Below are 24,183 nucleotides of genomic sequence, written 5' to 3' on the forward strand. Positions count from 1 at the left end.
ATAGTATTTAGATTACATAAATGTTGGCAGCCTCTTTGGATGTATATTCCTGGGTATTTAAATTGTGGTATTTTGAGGTGGCATATTTCTTCACCCTTTAGCCATCCCTTTTCTTTGAGAGACTTAAACATAGGTTTCTGCCAATTAACCCCTTAGTGACGGCGCTATCGTAAAACTACGTCCTGCTGTTGCAGGACGTGTATGGAGGGAGGTAGCGCCGCTATCTCCCTCCATACAGTGCGGGCGTCAGCTGTTTATTACAGCTGACACCCGCGGGCAATAGCCGGGCTCGGCCGTTCGGCCGATCGTGGCTATTAACCCTTTAAATGCGGCTGTCAATTCTGGCAGCAGCATTTAAATTCCCCGAACGCTGTTCGGGGATCCCGCTGTTCGGGGTTCCCCGTGCAGGTGTCATGGCAGCCGGGGGCCTGTGAAAAAGCAGTATGACGTAATGCTATTGCATTACGTCATACTGCAGGAGCGATCAAAGCATTGCATCTTAAAGTCCCCCAGGGGGACTTCTAAGTAAAGTAAAAAAAAAATCAATAAAGTTTTTTTGATTGTAAAAAAAAAATGTTATAAAAGTTTAAATCACCCCCCTTTTGCCATATCTATTATTAAAAAATCTAAATCATAAATTAAAAATATGTATTTGGTATTGCCGCGTCCATAAAAGTCCGATTTATCAAAGCAGTGCATTATTTTTCCTGCACGGTGAACATCGTCCGGAAAAAAAATAAAGAACGCCATAAATACACTTTATGGGCTCAGTCATGCGCATGCGTCCGGCGATTTTATAAAACCATTGCTATGCAATGGTATCGGACACATGAGCGCTTTTTATGTGCTCGTCCGATAAATTATAGAACAGAAATCGCAGATCCCACCTATCTGCGATTCCTGTTCTCTTCTCTATATGCGCTCAATGGGGCCGGCGGCAGCAGCGCCGACCCCATTGAGAACATATAGTAGACAAATCATTCTCCTCTGCCACAGCTGTAACAGCTGTGGAAGAGAAGAATGATGTTTGCCCATTGAATTCAATGGAGCCGGCAATACAGCCGGCTCCATTGAAAGCAATGGGCTGCCGGCGAGCGCGGGATGAATTTTCGGGAAGGGCTTAAAAATATAAGCCCTTCCCTGCGATTCATCCAGAAATGTGTAAAAACAAAAAAACATATATATATATTCACCTGGTCCCGGCAGACGGAGTTCAGCCGCGGCGGCCGGCAGTTCTCCTGAACTGCTCTGAGTAGTATTCAGCAGCCGGGGCTTTAAAATCCCCGCCTGCTGAATGAGCTGCCTCTGATTGGTCACAGCCTCACCAATCAGAGGCAGCTCTCACTCACACCCATTCATGAATTCATGAATGACAGCTGAGAGCTGCCCCTGATTGGTCCCTGCGCTGAGCCAATCAGAGGCAGCACTCACTCACCCATTCATGAATTCATGAATGGGTGTGAGTGAGAGCTGCCTCTGATTGGTGAGGCTGTGACCAATCAGAGGCAGCTCATTCAGCAGGCGGGGATTTTAAAGCCCCGGCTGCTGAATACTACTCAGAGCAGTTCAGGAGAACTGCCGGCGGCCGCGGCTGAACTCCGTCTGCCGGAACCAGGTGAGTATATATATATTTTTTTATTTTTACACATTTCTGGATGAATTTCCGGGAAGGGCTTATATTTTTAAGCCCTTCCCGAAAATTCATCGTGAGATCGCCCGCAGCCCATTGCTTTCAATGGAGCCGGCTGTATTGTCGGCTCCATTGAATTCAATGCGCTGGACAGCTCCGGCCCGTTTCTAATGAAACACGGCTAGGAGCAGTTTTTTCGGGCGATTTTTCGGCCCCGGTCACGCGATTTGAGGATGCGCATCTGTCATGCGATCCGCAAATCGCGGGAAAAAACGCCCGTGTGACTAAGGCCTTTTAGTTACCCTGTCTCCCAGAAAAAACACAATAAAAAGCGATCAAAAAGTCGTATGTATTCCAAATTGATACTATCAGAAACTACAGGACATCCTGCAAAAAATGAGACCAGTGCAAAATGTCTAATAGCTAGGGCCATTCAATTAAGTTGAAGGCCTTTGTAACATCTAAGGATGCTAGAGTCCGACTTTGTTTTTGTTTTCAACCTATGTGGGTTATTACCTGCACACGTCGGATGTTATCTGATGTTGATTTACCAGGTATGAATCCTGACTGATCAGGATAAATAGTATCATGGATAACCAGGTTCAGTCTATTTCCTAATAATTTAGTGATGATTTTATAGTCTGTATTCTTTCTCTTGGGTTTTAGTAAGATTATAATAGTTGTTTCATCAAATGAATTTGGAAATCTACCCTCTTTCATGATTTTGTGGAAATTAAAGAGTAACTGTCGGATTGAGATTTTGCTATTCTGTAAATAAACTTTAATTAGAAGGCCATCTAGGCCAGATGACTTATTCTTGGCCATGGAAAATAAAGTTTCTGCTATTTCCTCCTGAGTGATTGCTGAATAGAAAAAGGAAGCATGTCCTGTTGAAAGTTTAGGGAAATCTATCTTGTTCAGATATGTTCCAAAATGTTTACCTTCATATGTGGCTGGGGATTTATATAAATCTTGATACAATTGAGCAAATCTGTAAAGTATGCTAACCGAGTCAGTAAGTATTGGGTTCTCAGGGAAGAGTATTTTCAATATTGGGGGAGAGGAAGAATTTAGATGAGCTATAAACTTACTGCATTTATTGCAAAATTCAAACATTGACTGTTTGGTAAAACATGGTTTACAGTTTGCTTTTTCCTTTACGATTTGTAGATATTCTCTTCTATATACTAGTTTCAGAGGGATCTCTAATATATTAGTATTTTGTTTCAATACTATTAATTTTAAGATCTTCCTCTCTTTTTTGGGGCTGATTCATTTTAATTTTGTCATGTATCTTTTGAGGTCAGAACCTCTTTTTTGTTACAGAGCTCAAAATTCTCTGTTACCCTGCATGCAGAAACAGGGAGAGTACAGGAAGATGTAAAAAAATTGAAGAAAGACTGATGCTGTATTGACATGGGGGAGTGTGATTTTGGTCAGTAATGCAAATAAGGAAGATGGAACAATAACTCTGCAGCACCACTTATTAAATGGCAGCATTCCTTCAAATCAATATCAGGCCCTTTAAACAAGTCTTTAAAACAATGATTGGGAATTGGAAACCAAGCCAGAAATCCATACACAGACAGCTGTTTTAGGGCTTTGCCCCTCATCAGTGTGCAGTAGGTTTCTGCCTTGGCTAGTGAGAGGCCTATAATGTGGGTCAGGATGGGTGTCATCACTCTTTAGGGAGAGCACCTAGAAGGTGTGTGGAGACACCTAGGAGGTGAGTGAGGAGACTTATAAGGCCATGCATGCCCCTCTGCGAAATATATGCAAATAAGGATGATGACGCTGCAGAGTTATTATTCCATCTTCCTTATATGCATATATTTCCCAGTGGAGCATGGATGGTCTTAAAAAGCCCAATTTACACTAAAAGATGATCGCTCAAAAATCGCTCAAACGACAATTTAAGTGACAGTTTTGAGCGATCATCTTTGCTTAAACTCTTAAATAGCTAATTAGCTACTTAAGAGTTAAATGAAGGCGGAGCGGGATTACACCACTGATAGCTCCGAGAACAGCAGCAGCTTTGTATATGCAAACAGCTGCTTTGCTCTTGGGAGCTTTCAACTGGTATCCCGCTGAGAAGTCCAAGAGGGATACCAGCTGAAAGAATGTTATCAGCTGCTATCGCACAGAGAACTCAGCACACGGCGCTGATAAGGCTCATCACTGACTTTTAGCCTGCTAAGAATGAGCGATTAACGAATTGTGCACAAAAAAGTGCACGATGGCAGCGCGTTTAGGCGCAACGGTTATCGCTCAAAAGAAGGCTTTTGAGCAAATTTTGAGCGATAATCGCTGTGTCTAAATGGGCCTTAAGTCTCCTCACTCACCTCCTAGGTGTCTCCACACACCTTCTATGTGCTCTCTTTAAAGAGAGACGATACCCCTCCCGACTTTGGTCAGTAAAAAGCAACTGTGTTCCATGTGATTTTCACGTGTCTTTTTCATGTGCATTTTTAATCAGAATTTTTCTGTGATCTGCACTTCTTGGTTCTTTTTTTTAATGTGGTTCCGGTAGTAACATGGCTTAAAACACACTTCCCAATTGCATTAATATCATATGGAATGCAATTGCAATCCATTATTTTCATTATTCCATATAAAATGATGGACAATTCTTGAAGAAGGATTGCACAAAAATAGAACATGGTCCAAGAGAAAAATCACTCTTGTGACTTAACCCATTCAAATCATTGGGTTCTTTTCCTGTGTGAGGTCTATCCATCTTGGAATTGGACAGACTTTGCAGAGGAAAATCAGCTGTGTGAATACAGCCTAAGGGCTCAGTCACATGGGCGTTTTTCCACGCTATTTTTTTGTGCGCAAAACTGATGCGCACAAAAAATTGCGTGACCAAAGCCAGCATCACGGCTGAAAAAAACGCTGCTAGCAGCATTTATCAGCTCAAAGGGCTCGGTCACACGAGCGCTACCTGCTATCCTCTGCCACAGCTGTACGATGTTCGCCCATTGAATTCAATGGAGCCAGCAATACAGCCGGCTCCATTGAAAGCAATGGGCTGCCGGTAAGCGCTGTATTAATTTTCGGGGGAGGGCTTCAAATATAAGCCCTTACCTGAAAACCATCCAGAAAAAGTGTAAAAAGTAAAAAAATATATATACTCACCTTTTTGCAGCTGCCGGAGATCAGCCGCATCCACCCGGCTCTTCTCCTGAACTGCTTTCTGTAGTATTCAGCAGGCGGGGATTTAAAATACCCGCCTGCTGAATGGGCTGCCTCCGATTGGTCCCAGCCCTCAGCCAATCAGAGGCAGCTCTCACTCACCCATTCATGAATTAATGAAGGGGCAGCTCTCAGCTGCGAGCTGAATTGGCTGCCTCATATTGGTCACAGTGCTCAGCCAATCAGAGGCAGCACTCACTCACCCATTCATGAATTCATTAATGGGTGAGTGAGAGCTGCCTCTGATTGGCTGAGGGCTGGGACCAATCGGAGGCAGCCAATTCGGCTCGCAGCTGAGAGCTGCCCCTTCATGAATTCATGAATGGGTGAGTAAGAGCTGCCTCTGATTGGCTGAGGGCTGGGACCAATCGGAGGCAGCCCATTCATCAGAAGAAGGATCTTTAGTATATGTTCTCAATAGGGTCGGTGCTGCTGCCGGCCCCATTGAGCACACATGCAAGAACACCGATTTGCACAGAATGCAGTTACATGCGTTCTGCAAATCGTTTTGTCATATAATTTTTGGCAAATCCACATAAAAAACGGACATGTGACCAATCCCATTGCAAAGCATTGGGTGTATATATATATATACACCCAATATATATATATATATATATATATATATATATATATATATATATATATATATATATGTGTAGATCGCGAGCGTATCAGCAAATCGGGCAAAAAACGCCCTTGTGGCTAAGCCCTAATACTGTTTTACAAAACTTTAACAAAAGAGCATTAAAGGCATTTTCTATGCAAATACTATTTATGAGCTATCTTCAAGGTAGGCCATCAGTAGCTAATTAGCTGAGATCCACCACTCAGGCTCCCCGGCTGATCAGCTGACTGGGCACTTGCTGTCAGTGCTGCAACGCACAGGGCTACGGCCAGGGGCGTAGCTAGAGGCTCATGGGCCCGGGTGCAAAAGTTTAGCTTGGGGCCCCCTTCCAGACCCGTCCAACCGCCACTCCTTTTCACGGCTACTCCTGGTATATCACTTTTAACTACATTACTGGTTTTTTTTAATGACCCATCAATGGATCATCAGTAATCAGGGGTTTTAGATTCTTAAAACATCCAGAACACAAGCCTCAAGGCATGCTTTGCTTCCCCAAGAAAGAAAAAAATAATTTATAAGATATATATATATATATAGGCACACATACATTGAAAACAGTACAATAACAATATATATAATAGAGACAACATAAGCTAACTTTTATAACATGTTAGGGCTCATGTCCACGACCAGGTTTTCACCACGTATCATGCGTGCGTTGTGCACACACACGTGGTGCGCAGTGAACGGAGTCAGTGAAAGCCAATGGACTGCGTGTAGATATGCAACAGAAATAAATCCCAGCATGCTCTCTTTCTCTGTGTACTACGCAACGTGAGCCCTGTACACTTGTATGATATGCTGTCCATACACAATACATTGTTTCCATACGCATTGTCACTCTAAACAGAGTGGGGAATTAAAAAAAGAATCCCACTGTGCATGGGCAGTGCCACACAAAGCCATATGCGGTCCCTGTCGGCTGGGAAATGTGTGAAATGCTGGTGGTCTCCCACAGTGTTATACGCTTATGGCTGTGGCATAGAAACCTTGGTCACCAATACAGCAGCTCAGTTCTAGTATACCTCTAATAGTGAAGTTAGGTGCCGACCCACTGATAGTGATTACCGTGCAGTTACCTCCAGTGATCGCTGGTGACCGTCACTTTCAGTTTTCATCTCTAGCCGGCCCAGACCACCATTAGGGCTTTTTCCAGCTACTATTAGTCTCTGCAGAATCCGAACAGACATGTTTAGCTACAGTACATGGTTTCCCAACACGCTGCATGCTGCTAACAATTCCCTCCTTCTGCTCTTTAACCTATTAAGGACACGGCTTATTTTGGCTATAAGGATGCAATGATTTTTGGGGGTTTCACTTCTCCACTTTTCAAAAGCCATATCTTTTATATTTTTCCATCAACATGGCGGTATGAGGGCTTGTTTTCTGCGTGGCAAACTGTAGTTTTTATCGGTATCTTTTGTGTGTACATAAAATGTATTGTAAAACTTTTATTCACTTTTTTTGAGGCCTGGGAGAGAAAACACATCAATTCTGTGATTTTTTTTTTTACGCCACTAATCATGCAGCATACATGGCATGATACATTTTTCTGTGGGTCGGCATGATTAAAACGATACTAACTCATAAAACGCTCCTAGTTGTCCTCCCACAACTCCCCATCTCACAGATCGCCCCTCGTTCTCAACCACTCCACAGGACGCCCCTTGTCCTCCCCTTCCCCCCCCCCACACAACACCCCTTCTTCCCCCCCCACACTCCCCATCATATAGAACACCCCTTGTTTTCCAATCACACAGAACACCTCTTGTTCCCCCCCACTTCCCATCACACAGAACCCCCCTTGTCCCCCTCCAACTCCCCATCACACAGAACACCCCTTGTTTCCCAATCACACAGAACACCTCTTGTTCCCCCCCCACTCCCCATCACACAGAACCCCCCCTTGTCCCCCTCCTCATCACACAGAACACCCCTCGTTTCCTCCCCACACTCCCCATCACACAGAACACCACTTGTTTCCCCCCACTCCCATCACACAGAACCCCGCTGTCCCCCCCACACTCCCTATCACACACAGAACACCCCTCGTTCCCCCCACTCCCCATCACACAGAACACTCCACATCACACAGAACACCCCTCACTCACCCCCACTCCCCATCACACACAGAACATCCCTCGTCCCCCCCCCTCCCCATCACACAGAACACTCCACATCACACAGAACACCCCTCACTTACCCCCACTCCCCATCACACAGAACACCCCTCACTCACCCCCACTCCACATCACACAGAACACACCTCACTCACCCCCACTCCCCATCGCACAGAACACCCCTCACTCACCCGCACTCCCCATCACACATTACACCCCTTGTTTCCCCCACTCCCCATCACACACAGAACACCCCTTGCTCCCCCCACTCCCCATCACACAGGATCCCCCTCCTCTTAATCATACTGAACACTGCTCGTTCTCCCCCATCACACAGGAGGACGTTCCCTCTCAGTGACTGCACTTACTTTCACTAAGGTCTCTGCGCAGGCAGGCAGCTTCTCCTGCACACCGGCGCTTCCTCCCGGACCTCCGCTCAGTCCATTTTGGACTTATTATCCAACAGACCTGACAGAATAACAGGGGTGCAGGTCGGAGACACCTAGAAAATAGTGACCATAATATAATAAATTTCCAGTTGACTTTCAAAAGGGAGATGTATAGGGGTACTATGAAAATACTAAACTTTAGGAAGGCAAAGTTTGATCATCTCTTAGGCACCCTTAATAATAGTAGTAATTATTAGGAAATTATAGTACCAGTGTTTCTGGTGGCGCAATGTGCCACATAGCTGTGCTGCATGCTACATCTATTCTGATCCCCAGAGATCACACACACAGCCATTAGCCCATCTCAGAGACAGAGATACTTATTGCCAAGGAGAGTAAAGTCAACCTTAGGCCTTAGTCACATGGGCGTTTTTTCACGCGATTTGCGCATCGCATGACGGATGCGCATGCGCAAATTGCGTGACCGGCGCCGAAAAATCGGCCCAAAAATCGCCCGAAAATCTGCTCCTAGCCGCGTTTCATTAGAAACGGGCCGGAGCTGTCCAGCGCATTGCATTCAATGGAGACGGCAATATAGCGGCTCCATTGAATGCAAGCGCTGCGGGCGAGTGTGGGATGAATTGTCCCCAATGTATGTACTTACCTGCTCCCGGCAGCTGGAGATCCCGGCGGCCGGCCTGCAGTGGGTGTGAAGGGGGTGTGACTCAGGCTTGCCCCTGATTGGCTCAGCGCTGAGCCAATCAGAAGCAAGTCTCAGTCACACCCATTCATGAATTCATGAATGGGTGTGACTGAGATCAGCCTCTGATTGGCTCAGGCTGAGCCAATCAGGGGCAAGCCTGAGTCACACCCCCTTCACACCCACTGCAGGACCGCCGCGGGGATCTCAGGCTGCCGGGAGCAGGTGAGTACATCCTTTTTTTTTATTTTTTCACTTTTCAGGATGCATTGCAGGAAAGGGGTTATATATTTAACCCCTTCCCGACAATTAACCCCGCGCACGCCGGCAGCCCATTGCTTTCAATGGAGCGGCTGTATTGCCGCTCCATTGAATTCAATGGGCAAACATCGTTCTTCTCTGCCACAGCTGTTCCAGCTGTGGCAGAGAAGAATGATTTATCTTCTATATGTTCTCATTGGGGTCGGCGCTGCTGCCGCCGGCCCCATTGAGCGCATATAGAGAAGAGAACAGGAATCGCAGATCGCAGATAGGTGCGATCTGCGATTTCTGTTCTCTAATTTATCGGACGAGCGCATAAAAAGCGCTCATGTGTCCGATACCATTGCAAAGCAATGGTTTTAAAAAATCGCCGGACGCATGCGCATGCGCAAATCACGGCAATAAACGCCCGTGTGACTGAGCCCTTAAACTGTTCCTCAATTATATAAATAGTAAAAAGATTAATACTGAAAGTGTTGGCCCCTAATAATGTAGGAAAAATTATAGAGGGTAATGAGGAGAAGGCAAATCTATTAAATAGATTTTTCTCCAGTGTATTTACAGAGGAAAATTAAATGCTATATTTAAGGACTCTATAGTGACAGGTTCTGTTCCACTGGTTTAGCACATAGCGAATGTGGTGCCGATATTCAAATAGGGGTCAAAAAGTGAACCTGGAAACTACAGGCCGGTAAGTCTTACTTATATAATGGGTAAAATGTTTGAAGAGTTTCTAAGAGATGCTAGTCTTGAGTACCTTAGGGGAATAATAGCTTGAGTTAAAGGGGTTGTCCCGCGCCGAAACATAACATTTTTTTGCACAGACCCCCACATAGTACACAGTAAAAGCGCATCTATTTGTTGTTTTTTTTTTTTAAAGTCTCTTACCTGGATCCCCGTTCTGCAGCTTTTGAAGAATCTTCTTTCCAAGATGGCGCCGCTGGTCTTCTCCCACGGTGCACCGCGGGTCTTCTCCCATGGTGCACCGTGCGCTCCACTGCCGATTCCAGCCACCTCATTGGCTGATCGGCACCACGTGATGGAGGCGGAGCTACGCGATGACGCGAAGAAGAGGGAGGAGCCAGGACGCAGCTCGTGAGCCCGGACCATCAAGAAGAGGAATCTTCAGTGCGCAAGCGCGACTGTTCGTGCGACCAGAGGAGTAGTTTGGTCGGCGCCATGGAAACGGGGACGCCAGCACCGGAGGGGGTAAGTATATAACTTCTGTATGGCCAATATTTAATGCACGATGTATATTACAAAGTGCATTAATATGGCCATACAGAAGTGTGTAACCCCACTTGCTTTCGCGGGACAACCCCTTTAATGAGGGGTCGATCCTGTCAAACCAATCTGATCTGCTTCTACGAGAAGGTACGTTCTAGACTGGACCGAGGAGAGTCATTGGATCTTGTGTATCTTGGTTTTTCCAAAGCATTTGATTCTGTGCCGCATAGAAGGTTGGTATATAATTAAGACGAGAGGATAGTATGTGGTTGCAAATGGATTTGAATAAGTTGGGGGATTCGACAGAAAAGTGGCAAATGAGGTTTAACACTGATAAATGTAAGGTCATGCACATAGGCGGAGGAAAGACATGTCACCATTGCACACTAAATGGGAAACCACTGGGTAAAACTGACTTAAAAAATGACTTGGGGGTTTTAGTTAAGTGTAAGCTTAATAGGAACAACCAATACCAGGCAGCTGTTGCCAAGGCAAATAGGATCATGGAGTGCATCAAAAGTTGTATAAGAGTACATGAGGAGAACCTTTTTCTTCCCCTTTACAAGTCACTGGTCACACTACACATGGAATATTGTGTACAGTTTTGGGCACCAGTACACAAGAAGGACATATCAGAGATTGATCAGGTACAAAGGAGGACAACTAAAGTAATATATGAAATGGGCGGACTACAATACCCAGAGAGGTTATCAAAATTGGAGTTATTTACTTTAGAAAAAAGACGACTGAGGGGTGACCTAATAATTATGTATAAATCTATTAGAGGAAAATGCAGAGATCTCTCCTATCATCTTTTTATACACGTAAAAAGACCCTGACTGTAACAAGGGGGAAGCCTCTGCATCTAAAGGAAAGGATGTTTCTACACCGACATAGAAGGGGGTTCTTTACTGTAAGAGCAGTGAGACTATAGAACTCTCTGCCTGAGTACATGGTGATGGCGAACTCACTAAGAGTACAAGAGGGGCCTGGACATCTTTCTTCAGTGTTAAAATATTACATGCTATTGTCACTGATTACTTCAGATGGGTTGGTGATCCAGGGATTATTCTGATTGCTGGACTGGAGTCAGGAATTAATTTTTTTCCATTAAATGGGGAAAATTGTCATCATTGTTGTTTTTTTTTTCCTTCTTCTAGATCAACATTGAAGGGGAAAATAGGCTGAACTGGATATAAATATCTTTTTTTGGACTAACATACTATGTTGCTATGTTACTATTGTCCTTAATGGATTAAAAGAGGCATTTTGTGGGGATATTTCGAGAAATCACTTGTTATATTAGTTGTGTTGAGTTATTTAAATTGTTCTTGTGTGGTTGTGTTTTGCAAACAGCTGAACGTTTGCAAATTTGGCAAATAAACCTAATTTGCAGGGGGGATGCAACTGGGTATTAATGTATCTTGATGCCACCTGAAGTTGAGGTGGAGTCAAGATACTGTGTGTTTGACAGCGGGTTGCCGCCCCCTGTTCCTCATTGGCTGTCCGGCTGTGTGCTGCTTCTGCCACTCACAGGTCCTATAGCCTCCGGCATCTGTATCCCCGTCCTGGCCCTCACATCTCCTGTAGGCAGTGGCGCTCTTAGCATCGCATCTCCTCTAGGCAGCGTCGCTCTCAGCAATGTGAACGCCAAAGTCCAGTGGGCAGCGGCGCTCTCAGCAATGTGAACGCCAAAGTCCAGTGGGCAGCCGCGCTCATAGCTCTCGAATGCCGCCTACAGCACGCCGTGCAGGAAGGAAACAGTGCCGGACTGAAGTGGGGACAGCACTGACAGCGCTCCCGCCGCCTTGGCCCATAGCGGGAATGCAAGGGGGAGGCAACTTAGCCGGGGATGCAGGAGTGCCACCCGGGGACACCAGCGGCGACGACAGTGACACTGTTACCAAGTGCAGGGAGGGGTGGGGGGAGAAGTGGCAGCGTGATACTATACTGGCGGTGGAGGGTGAGTGACACAGGAGCGGGGACTACACTCAATGCGCTCCCACTAAACAGGAATGTGCCATCTCTTATTTATGTCAGGGATGGAGGGTTAGGGTGAGGGGTCAGTGTAACAGTTAGGCTTATATAAAAACTTAAAGCCTAACTGTTACACTGACCCCTCACCCTAACCCTCCCTCCCTGACATAATTGCAAAATCACAACACGCAGCTCTCTGCCTCCACAGCTCTGCTTAGTGAGCTGAAAGGACCTGAAGCCCATGCAGCTCTGCAACCAATCAGGATCAGGGGGCGTCACCCCCCCCCCCCCCCCCCCTGTCAATCTTGACTCCACCAGGACTTCCTGGTGGCGTCAAGATACACTAATACCATGCAACAGTACCTAATGTTATTAGCTAGGGAAGTTCTTTGGGCAGGCGGCTGTCCTAAATATGGTGTTCAGTAAGGGTGCCATTATTTTTAGTCCAATTAATCGAGAAAACAGGCCCAACTTTATATTTCAAATAGAACTTGTGTAGAAGGAGCCTTTGTGTTACAAAACAAAAATGTGTTACAAATATCATATAAGAAATCATTATCTTCTTTCTCATTATTTTCCATCAAGAGAAAATGTCCAATCTCCAAGATAATGATGATAGTCGCAAACCACTGATGAATAATTACAACCACGATAAAAGTCCTAAGACTAAGAGTGAGTATAACAGATGTATGGTTGTATTTGATCTAGCCATATATTTGTATAGGGATCATTAATTGTATAATGCTTCAGAAAATGTATAAAGGAATCCTTATGACACAGTGCCCAATTAGATTACAGTTAATGTTTTAGACTCTATTCAAATCACATGTGGTTGGTATGTTGAGAATATATGCTGGGAGAGACATTAGGAGTAGAGATGAGCGAACGTGTTCGGCTCCGCCCCTTTTCGCCCGAACACCGAACTTTGCGAGCAATTCCGTGCTCGGGCGAAAAAAGTTTGGGGGTCGCCGTGGCAGCGCGGGGGGGTGCGGCGGGGAGTGGGGGGGAGAGGGAGAGAGAGAGGGCTCCCCCCTGTTCCCCGCTGCTGCCGCCCGCGCCGCCGCGCCTCTCCCCGCCCCACGGCGCCCCCCGAAGCTTTACGCGCGGACACTGAAGTCCTCGGCAAAGCCGGTGTCTGGGTGCGTAAGTGTTCGTTAAGAACACGTTCGCTCATCTCTAATTAGGAGTATATCCTGAATGTATCCATACAACATTATATAAGGTGTAGTGAAAAAGACTTATCCAGTGCTGTGTTCTATAAAATAAAATAGCAATAGCGTACTTGAATAGGAAGGCATGAATGCCCTGTACAATAGCATAGCACAGTGGCCCCTGGAATACGGATTTCAATTTTGTGTTGTGGCCCCTGTAAGAGAGAGAGTAAAAAACCCAGCTGCAAAGTTAAAGAGTAACATGTGAGAAGCAGAAATCCACTTTACACATTTCCACGGGATTTAGAGAGACGTGGGAAGTGGATTTCTGCTTCTCACATGCTGCTCTTCAATTATGCAATTGGGTTTTACTCTCTATCTCTTGTAGGGCCCACAACACGAAATTAAAATTCACATTTCAGGGCCCCAGGGGTCCGTGTGCCATAAAATCATGTAGCAAATCCACACATTCCTATTCAAGTACGCTATTGTTATTCAATATAGGACATCAGTACTGAGATATAGCTCTGCATCAGTCTTCTTGACTACATCCTATATAAGGATTGCAGTCACCATTCAGGGACGGGTTTTCTAGTAGTCTGAAATATTTTCATGGGAGTATATCTTATAAGGTTGAATATTACTGTAATAATGTATGATTACTTACAGAAGAAGTATATGTATTTCCAGGTTCTAATATATGTATACTAGACTAGCAATCTTATATACCTATCAAATATTTTGTCATTATCAGAACAACCAGAGCTGTAGGTGTATTTTCACACAGGCAAAAGTTTTCCAATTGGATAGTCTAGAATGGGCTGAAATTGTAATGTTGGCAAATATGATATATAGTATTGAACAATGCCAGGATGTACCCGACGTTAGCTGGTGTTTAGTGTATACACTATTTTATTGCAACCAATACAGAAAACTGTCCCAAAATTGCTGGGCTATCTTTCTAATATAACTTGTGTAGAAGGAGACTGCGACAAAAATAAACTGTGTTACAAATACAGTATCATAGCAGTATAACAAATGATTTTTCTTCTACCACAATATGTTCCATGTAAAAGAACAGTCCTATTTCCAAAATGATGACGACTATTGCAAAGCTCTGGCCTTGACTATCTCCAAGGGTAAATGTCCTATGACGGTTGGTCTATATGTACCATGGGGTAGATGCAAGGACACCCTTCTTCAGAAAATCCAGGGTAAGTATAACCTATAACAGTTGTAATTGGTATAGCCATATATTCGTATAGGATTCATTAACTGTGTAATGCTTGTCAGAATGTAGAAAGGAATCATCTTGTCAAAGGGAACAATCCGATTACAGTTGTTGTTTTAGGCTGTGTTCAAACCATTTTCCAGATGGTCGTTAGAAGTCAGGTTAGCCCTGCAACCAATCAGAAGCCACAATGCAAGTACTCATTTCTTAAAATGAATTTATAGAAATTGAGTAAGATTAGAAACAGTGGATGCCTGTAAATTACTATTTATTTTGCCATTAACTGGCAGGATTCTGTGTGCATGAAATATAGAGGAGTTTGAATATACATTTTGGATAATAAAGCACAAGTTTAACCCCTTGAGTGGCACGCCCGGAAAATTTCCGGGGACGAGCTCCACTGCTCATAGCAACATAGCCCGGAAGATTTCCGGGCTATGTATCACTATGGGAGCTGCAGAGCACAATGCCACAAGCTGTGACAGTGTGCTCTGCCTGCACAGACCCACAGAGAACAAAGCAAGGGCTTTGAAAAACCAGCAGAAGATATTGCCGACATGTCGGCAACCTCCTGCTTTGTTTACAGGTTGCCATAGAGACCATCGGCTTGTCAGAAGCAAGCCGATGGTCTCTGTGGCAGGGAGAGCTGGTTGTTAGCTGTCAGAGGACAGCTAGGTACTAGCTCTTACAGCAGAGATCAGAGAAAACCTCCGATCTCTGCTGTGTTAACCCTTTACATGCTGCAGTCTATGTGACTGCAGCATGTAAAGGGTTGTCACTGCAGCATGTAAAGGGCTGTCATCATCGGACCCCCGGAATGTGATCAGGGGTCCTGATAGGTCCCTGTGGAAGTCCCCTAAAGGGACAAAAAATAAAAAAAATTTAAAAAAATAAATTAAAAAAAAAGTAAAAAAATTATTAAAAAAATAAAAAAAACACTTGTCTCCCTTTACTTTGTAAAAAATCAAAAATACAATCACACATGTGGTATCCTTGTGTGTCGTAATGACCCAGAGAAGGAAGTTAATACATTATTTAACCCCTTAATGACATGGCCCCTTTTTTTCTTTTTTCCCCATTTCTTTTTTTCCTCCCTCCTGTTTAAAAAATCACAACTTGTCCCGCAAAAAACAAGCCCTCATACGGCCATGTCAATGGAAAAATGAAAAAGTTATGGCTCTTGAGACGCAACTGCAAAACTAGTTGAAATTCAATGATTAGACCATTTTAAAAAACCTGCCCTGGTGGGCACGACAGGGTGGTAGAAAACCTGCCACTCAAGGGGTTAATGAGTCATAGGCTGGCAACTAAGTAGAGAGGGTCCTGCATATAATCTACAAGTGAAAGGACAAAAAAAACTGAAGGAAAAAGGTATAGTTGTGCAGTGGAGACAGGATTATTACAAAGTGTAGTTTTTAGTGAAGTGGTAGTTTGTTTATGTTGGTTTCGCAGGTCTGGATGGTGGGAGAGAGTCTAATGTGTTGAGGTACTGAGTTCCAGAGTAAGGGGGATCCACAGAACAAATCCTGGAGACAAGATATAACAACGCTGGCTAGACACTAAATGGCAGAATTTGAGTTCACCTATAGCAGTTGCCATCCTGGGTACTAACTGTGTCTCCAACTACCAAATACCGCCAGGTAATACAGTAAAACCGAATGGTGTAACAACTTGAACACTGGACCTAACACACACCAGACACAACTGTCCCTAAATTGACCTCAGTTATCCCTATTGTGACCCTGTCTATAATATCCCTGAAAACAAGAAGGCACTAGGACCTAAAATCCAAACAAGCAAGATGAATAATGAACCAAGGTTAGGCAGATATAAACAAGGAATGAGCAGGCTAGGAAACAAGAATAAGCTAGACATAAGAGTAGGAACAAGACCACAGAGAGCAAGGTAGTTAACAAAGACTACTGGATTTAAATGCACATTGTTACTGCAATCACCAGCATCACACTGCAAAAGCCAGGCATGCTTAAAGGGAGGATAGCCAATGAGCAACTGCTCCCTAAATGAGGTTGGCTGAGCAATCAGGTCCACTGATGCACTCCAATAGATCAGCTGTTGAAACAGTTACACAGCAAATGCCCTAACAATAGGTTAGAAGGCAGGAGATGACGATCAAGTGTGAGAATTTCTGTAGCTCATAACAGAAGATGAGAGGAGTTGAGAGGAAGGTCTTATGAGGACCAGAGATTACATGTGGAGAGGTATCAGAAGATTATGTCAGATGTATGGAGGAGACAGGTTGTGGACCGACATGTATGTCATGGTCAGTATTTTGAAATTAATCCTCTGAGCAATGGAAAGCCAGTAAAAGGACATGCAATAGTGGAAGGATGGGAGAGGTGGATTAACAAGGATGGATTGAAGGTGGTGAAGAATGCTAGGCGAGAGGCCACAGAGGGATGCTCTAGTAATCAAGGCACAATATGATGGAGGAGTGTACAAGTAGTTTTGCTGACTTGAGGTTGAGGAAAGAGCAAATTCGCAAAATGATTTTGGAACAGAGTTGGCAGGAAGAGGTAAGGGATTCCATGTGTGGCAGGGGCGTTTCTAGGATTCAAAAAATGAGGGCATGTTGAACTAGGCATTATTGGGTTAGACCTTTTACAGTCCCATGATGCAAGATTTGATGGATTTAACTTAACCCTTTAAGAACGCAGCCTGTTTTAGAATTTGTGACACGGTCCAATTTTCAAATCTAGAATTTGTCACTTTATGTGCATTTAAAGCGACCTTCCAGGCCTGGGCAAACAAAGATGGCTGCAATAGCTTTTCTGACTACCTGATGCACACATTAGTATGCATTATTAGTCTAAAGGCCCATTTACACGGAGCGATGATCGCTCAAAAATCGCTCAAACGACAGTTTTTGAGTGACAGCTTTGACCGATCGTTTTGCATAAACTATTAAATAGCTACTCAGCTACTTAGCTTATTAGCGTGCAAATGAAGCTAATAGCTCCAGGGCTCTTATCTGCATTCAGCTTCATTGTTCTCCTGCAGGTTAAGTAGCTGAAACAATACTATCAGCACTACCCGCGGAGAACTCAGCCTGTGGTCCTGATAAGACCTTATGATGATTTTTAGGCTGGCTTGAATTAAACGATCAATGAGCAGTGCATGAAAAGTGCATGATGGCCATGCGTTTACACACAACAATTATTGCTCAAAAGATCGCTTTCGAGCGATTTTTAAAGGATCATTGCTCTGTGTAAATGGGCCTTAAGACACACTATACTTGCTTTGATTAATCAGTGCAATCCACATAAGCAGTGCCAGCCAGTCATAGCAGAATCAAAATTTGCAGTATGTTTTCTTCATGTGGACATTATTTTTTTAACCATTTTTATTTTTTTAGGATGTTCTAAGGCTCATAGGTTTAATCACAATTTTATAAATTGTCATGAAAACATCGAAAAATGATTAGTTATTGGCTTGATTCCAGGGCCTATTTTGATCTTTCCATTTTTTGTGCTCTAACTTTTTTTATTTTCCCATCATTAAAGCTGTGTGAGGCGGGGGTGCAGTTAAAATTTCAAGTGCGCTGGTGCTAAAATTCAATTTGAACCTCTTCCCCACAGTACATTACATTGCTGCTGATAGTGGTCCACCCATAACTTTATGCTGCATTGCTTGTTCTATTAAGTAGGAGCCATGAATGTTGACAGTCTTAGGGCTTAGTCACACAGGCGTTTTTTCGTGTGATTTTTATATTTTTTTATTTTTTTTATTCTTTTGTGTGCAAAACTGATGCGCACAAAAAATTGTGTGACCAAAGCCAGCATCACGGCTGAAAAAAACGCTGCTAGTAGCGTTTATCAGGGCTCAGTCACACGGGCGCTGCCTGCTATCCTCTGCCACAGCTGTTGAATGACAGCTGAGAGCTGCCTCTGATTGGTCACAGCGCTCAGCCAATCAGAGGCAGCACTCACCCACCCATTCATGAATTCATGAATGGGTGAGTTAGAGCTGCCTTTGATTGGCTGAGCACTGTGACCAATCAGAGGCAGCCCATTCAGCAGGTGGGGATTTTAAATCCCCACCAGCTGAATATTACAGAAAGCAGTTCAGGAGAGGAGTCGGCTGGACGCGGCTGATCTCCGGCAGCTGCATAAAGGTGAGTGTATATGTGTGTGTATATATATATATATATATATATATATATATATATTTAATTTTTTTTTTTTTTTTAACACTTTTTTGGATGGTTTTCAGGGAAGGGCTTATATTTGAAGCCCTTCCCCAAAAATTAATACAGTGCTTGACGGCACCCCATTGCTTTCAACGGAGCTGGCTGTATTGCCGGCTCCATTGAATTCAATGGGAGAACATCGTTCTTCTCTGCCACAGCTGTTACAGCTGTGGCAGAGGAGAACAATCTTTTGTATATGTTTTCAATGGGGCCATTTAGCGCATATACAAGAACAACGATTTGCGCAGAACGCAGTTACATGCGTTCTGCGAATCGTTGTGCCATATAATTTTCAGCACATCCGCATAAAAAATGGCCATGTGACTGTTCCCATTGCAAAGCATTGGGTATATATATTTGCAGATAGCAAGTGCATCTGCAAATCAGGCAAAAAACTGTCCGTGTGACTGAGCCCTTAAAGGATTAGGAGCACAGTCCTCAAAGCACAGTAGAGATGTTATTAAATAGCAGCACACAACCGAGAAATTGCTCCAGCAGGCAAGTCTATGTGTGTCTCTCCCTCCCCCTGCTCAACCCTCTGCTCTCATAGACTTCAATGAGCATGATGATTGATCCACCTCTTCCACTATTGTGCCATCTCCAGTAACACATATGACAGCAATTGTTGGATAGCAAGTTAGGAGGGAGAGCCCTAATGGTCAGCACTTTAGAATGATTTTTCAGTACAAAAACATCATCTTAGATAAATAAATTGCAATGTTGCTAGTTATTATACTCGCTATCATACCCACACAAGTTGTTTGAAAAGTTAGTGATCATGGAGCGATATAAGGTATTCTGATATAGACAGACAGTATGCACAGAAGCATAGCTAGGTTTTCCTGCACCTGCGGCAAAGATTCAGATTAGCGCCTCCCCCCCCCCCCCCCCCCGAAGTATAGAGGAGAGGGATAATATAGGACCAGAGGCACTCCAGAGGGGGTAGGATACACAACGTTCCTTTCATCCATCACTAATCTCAGTTATTTTACGTGGATGGCAGGACCAGCCGGAGGACACTCTTAGACCTAGCCCAAAAGAATGTGGGCAATCACCCTTAGGTATTTGGAGACATATGAGTGCTTTTATGCAACCTTGCTTGCAGAAGGACCATATGTCAGCATGGAAATACAAAGGTACAGCACTCAAGCTTCCAGGAGGAGCACACTCTGCCCTCAAGTTACTGTTGTTCATGGTGGCGGTGGAACTGCTGCTGCTCTCCTTCTCCTGCTATGTTTCCTCCTCCTTCTCCCAAAATGACAATTTCCTAAAACACAAGAAACACCTATAGTTTTACAGCTTTTCCTTGGAGCAGGCCGGTGCTTGGCTGTTCTGTTCACCCGGCAGAATTTGTCCTTTGCAAACCTTATGACATTGGTTTTAAAATAAACAGCACACCTGCTAGTGAAGTTTTTGGCAGCTTTACAGCTGTTCCTTGGAGAAGGCCCATGCTTGAATGTTGTGTTCATCTTGCAGAATTTGTTCTTGTAAACTCTGTGACCATGAGGACTTTCACACAGCGCAGTGTTCTCAGCTGCACCCAACCTTTCAGCAGGTTCCAGGGTTTCTCCCAACTTGCATCAGACCTCTTGTACTTGCTTGCACACTCCTCTACTGCAGCAACAACACTCTGTTTGCATGTCACACCCTGCCATTTCTACCATACACAAGCACCACCCTGTATGGTGAGACCTGCCCTACCATTAATCCATCAGACTCACAGGCTTTGCCCAGCATGGTGGGACCAGTTATCAAAATCTTGGAATGGCCACCATGACTGGGACCCCAAACACATACACATAATCCACAAGCGCTACGACACTGTATATTACAACCATAAAAAACTGTTACATAATGGATATTAGGAAATAAACTTCACTTATGTCAGAAGGATATAGACTTTGGCAAATACAATACATTATAACCAAATGCTATTTTTTTTAAATAATGTCTTGCCTTTACAATAGTGGAAGGATCCAGTGTTAATAGATTTTATTTCATTACAGAACACCTTGATGGTCTATCTAACAAGTATGAAAACGGCAACAAGTCTGAATACAATGGAAACAGGAAACTATCCATAAAGCAGCGTTTTGAGCTTGTGTTTCGCATGTTATTTTTTATTCCTATAATCACAAAAGAACATAAAAATTATCAGGAACACAATATCTTCTTTGAATTCAGCGCATGGCACTGTACCGGCTGTGACCGTCTGTGGGCTGGCCTGATTACAACTCTTTGCGATGAGATTGAGGGTGCATTTGGCCGGCTACCAATTAGTCTTTATCGAGCTTTATACAAGGGCAATGAAATTACAAAGGAGTTAGAATCAAAGGAATGGGTACATAAGAAGTTAATTTCAGATTTATTTTTGACCTTATTTGTTATTTTGTTTCTGATTTGTGCCTTACTTTTACAATTTCTGCTATACATTTTTAACGAATCTGAATACTATAATCGTCTTAAAGATTATATACTATATGCAGCTGTAACTACCTTTGGCAGTTTTTTATTGTTACAGTCTGGAATGATCTTAAAAGTCTTGAAAAATTACATTGTAACTCAGAAAGGCCAATTGATGCGTAAACTGAAAAGGACAGACATGAGCTCCCAGTTGGGCTTCATGAATGATGTCAAGAAGGAGGTTGAGATCATCACCTCTTACCTTCAAATGATGGAAATATTCCAAAAGAAGAAAATGAGAGTCATCATAAAGATCACCAAATTGGACAAGTGCATGCCAGACAGGGTGGTTGAGGTCTTACATGCTATAAATATTCTACTTTCCAATCGAGATGCTCCATTCATATGCATCTTGGCTGTAGACCCTGGTATCATTGTTGAGTGTGTTGAAAAATCAAGTCTGCTGAAAGGCATGGCGAACAATGGCTATCTGTTCTTAAACCGGATTGTAACATTAGCTTTTTCTATTCCTAAAATGAATGACGAGACCAAGAGCCAGTATCTGGAGCAAATTGGTGCTAAAAGTGAGCAAGCTGAAAGTGCTCCACTCGTGCACGTCGACATAGACGAAAGTTATGAAGACCGAGAAAGAAAAGAGTTAATAGATAAAGCTTTAAAGTTCCTGAATTCTAAGGCATGTCATGAATATATTACCGACAACACTATCACCATGAGGAGGATTGTGAACACCATTATCATTACTGTCAGTCTAATGATGAAGGAAAATAAATATAAAAACAATATTGATAAGGTGACGAAGTGGGTGATAATGGCAGCTCAATGGCCGTGTTCCCTCAGCTGGATATTACAGTGCATTGAAGATGAGCAACAGATTAGAGAAGAAGACGAAAAGAATGACCCCAGTATGAGACACATTGAAGATGAGCAACAGAGTAGAGAAGACCAAAAGAATGACCCCAGTATGAGACGCATTAAAGATGAGCAACAGAGTAGAGAAGACCAAAAGAATGACCCCAGTATGAGACACATTGAAGATGAGCAACAGAGTAGAGAAGACCAAAAGAATGACCCCAGTAAGAGACACATTTGGGAGATTTATGTGATGTCACTGGATGCATTGCACGCTAATAGGGAGAGTCTCCAACAGCTTCTGGAGTTAGATGGAGATCCAGATATCCTCTACAAATTACTAAAAAAAGCTAAATTCACTGTGGAAGATGCCAATATATTAAGGCACTACACCATTAATTTAGATCATACCATTCAGAGGAAAATTGAACTTTTACAAGGCAGCTTTAACTTTTTAAGGTTCAAGGAGGAAAAAACACTGAATAGGATGGCTTTACTTGAAATGGACACAACGGCTGTATGTAAAAAGGTTAGTACTGAAAGAGCATTTCCACACACAACAAAGGACTATATAAATGTAAATACATTTGAATTCATGTGCTGATCCCTGTATACATATATGTATCTCCACCGCTTTGTTTCCCCAAATTTAAATAGATTGAAATGCATGCGCTGATTACTGTATACAGATATATATATATATATATATATATATATATATATATATATATATATAATCATTGTGTTCTATACATAGCTCTCATTGAAGGAACTATTTAAAGTAGTATACAGTAATCATTCTCTGTAGGAATGGGATTGTGCTGGATTGCCAGGCGCATCCACTACAAAATGTACAGCTCTGTGCTGGGCATACAATGAAGAAGCTGCAGTGCTTGAGGCCTGTTTCACATGGGCGACACAATATTGCAGCGAGAAATGTGCAGTGATATCGCATCCAATGGTCTGTGCGATATCACTGCGTCTTCTCACGGTGATACCGCGATTTTGTGGCGTACAAAGTCGCACGACTTTGTAGCACCACGTGCAAGGATTTTCGCCCCCCCCCCCTGAAAATCCCTGCACTTAGTGCTACAAAGGTGCGCTTGAAGTTTTAGCCCTACCCCAAAACTCCCTACCTCCAGGAAGCGCTGTCTCTGATTGGCTAAGCGCTCATCCGATCAGAGCCAGCACTTGATGAACGGATCACACTTATTCACTTAAGCGCTGGCTCTGATTGGCTGAGCACTCAGCCAATCAGAGCCAGCGCTACCTGGAGGCAGGGATTTTTCAATCCCCGGACAGAAGAGATACTGATGACCAGTGCCTGTGATTGCGGAGAAGACGCGGCAAAGCTGACAGCGCTTCTTAGGTAATGTATGTGTGTGGGGGGTTTTTTCTGCAGCTAGGGCTTATTTTAGGGCTTTTACAGTAGGATTTCCTACTGTCAAAGTTGCAACAGAGAGAAGGCTCCATAGGGAAACTAGGGCTATAAAAGATTGCAAGTCGCGGGCATATCGCAAACACCAGTGAGATTTTTGACTCGCAATGTGCCATGCTACAGAACATCGCTAATGTGAAGGAACCCATAGGAAAGCATGGGCTTCACTTACATGCGATTTCTAGCATTGTCGCAATACGAGAAACCATCTGAAACTTTGTCACCCGTCTGAAACAGGCCTGATTGTGTGGTGTAGCCCCCTCAAGAAGTTGGTCAGCAGAGGTGTTATTCTAAGGCCTCATGTCCACAGGACTTCCACCCTGCCTGCAGCCGAGGGCACTATTTTACCTGTGCAGGTCTTCTGTATCCTGGCCAGATCTTCCCTTCTTCTTCACGGCGGATGTGTGCCGGCGCACATGCACAGTAGGAGGTTTTTTTTTTCAAACTCCTGCTTTTCCGTGGAATCCTCACCCCGTCCGCAGTGTCAGCTGCGGGAAGGCCGTGGATCAGACAGTTTCCATTGACTTCAATGGAAGCGGTCCATGCGGGACCCACAGCAAAATGGAACATGCTTGTTTTCCAGACCAAAAGGTCCGCAAAACAAATTTGCATGCTTAAATTCAGCTGCTGTTGCCCATGATTGTCTATGGGTGGCTTGAACTGCAGATCGTCCGTGCGGGTGCCCAGTGCGGATTCCGCAATTCAATTCCGCCCATGGACAGGAGGCCTAAGGTGACGAGATGTCCTGATTTAGGC

The 24,183-nt window shown here is 43.8% G+C and overlaps 1 protein-coding gene across 1 annotated transcript in view; it reads left to right on the forward strand.

Moving 5' to 3' along the window:
- The window catches only part of LOC136581070 (uncharacterized), a 40,967-nt gene that overhangs the window by 11,215 nt on the left and 5,569 nt on the right, over positions 1 to 24,183 (forward strand). The window contains exons 3-5 of the mRNA XM_066582062.1: positions 12,713 to 12,799; positions 14,355 to 14,492; positions 20,723 to 22,518. Coding sequence (XP_066438159.1) covers positions 12,713 to 12,799; positions 14,355 to 14,492; positions 20,723 to 22,518 — 2,021 coding nt within the window. The remainder of the gene's footprint in view (positions 1 to 12,712; positions 12,800 to 14,354; positions 14,493 to 20,722; positions 22,519 to 24,183) is intronic.

The sequence above is a fragment of the Eleutherodactylus coqui genome, chromosome 10, assembly GCF_035609145.1.
Source record: "Eleutherodactylus coqui strain aEleCoq1 chromosome 10, aEleCoq1.hap1, whole genome shotgun sequence".
NCBI classification, from domain to species: domain Eukaryota; kingdom Metazoa; phylum Chordata; class Amphibia; order Anura; family Eleutherodactylidae; genus Eleutherodactylus; species Eleutherodactylus coqui.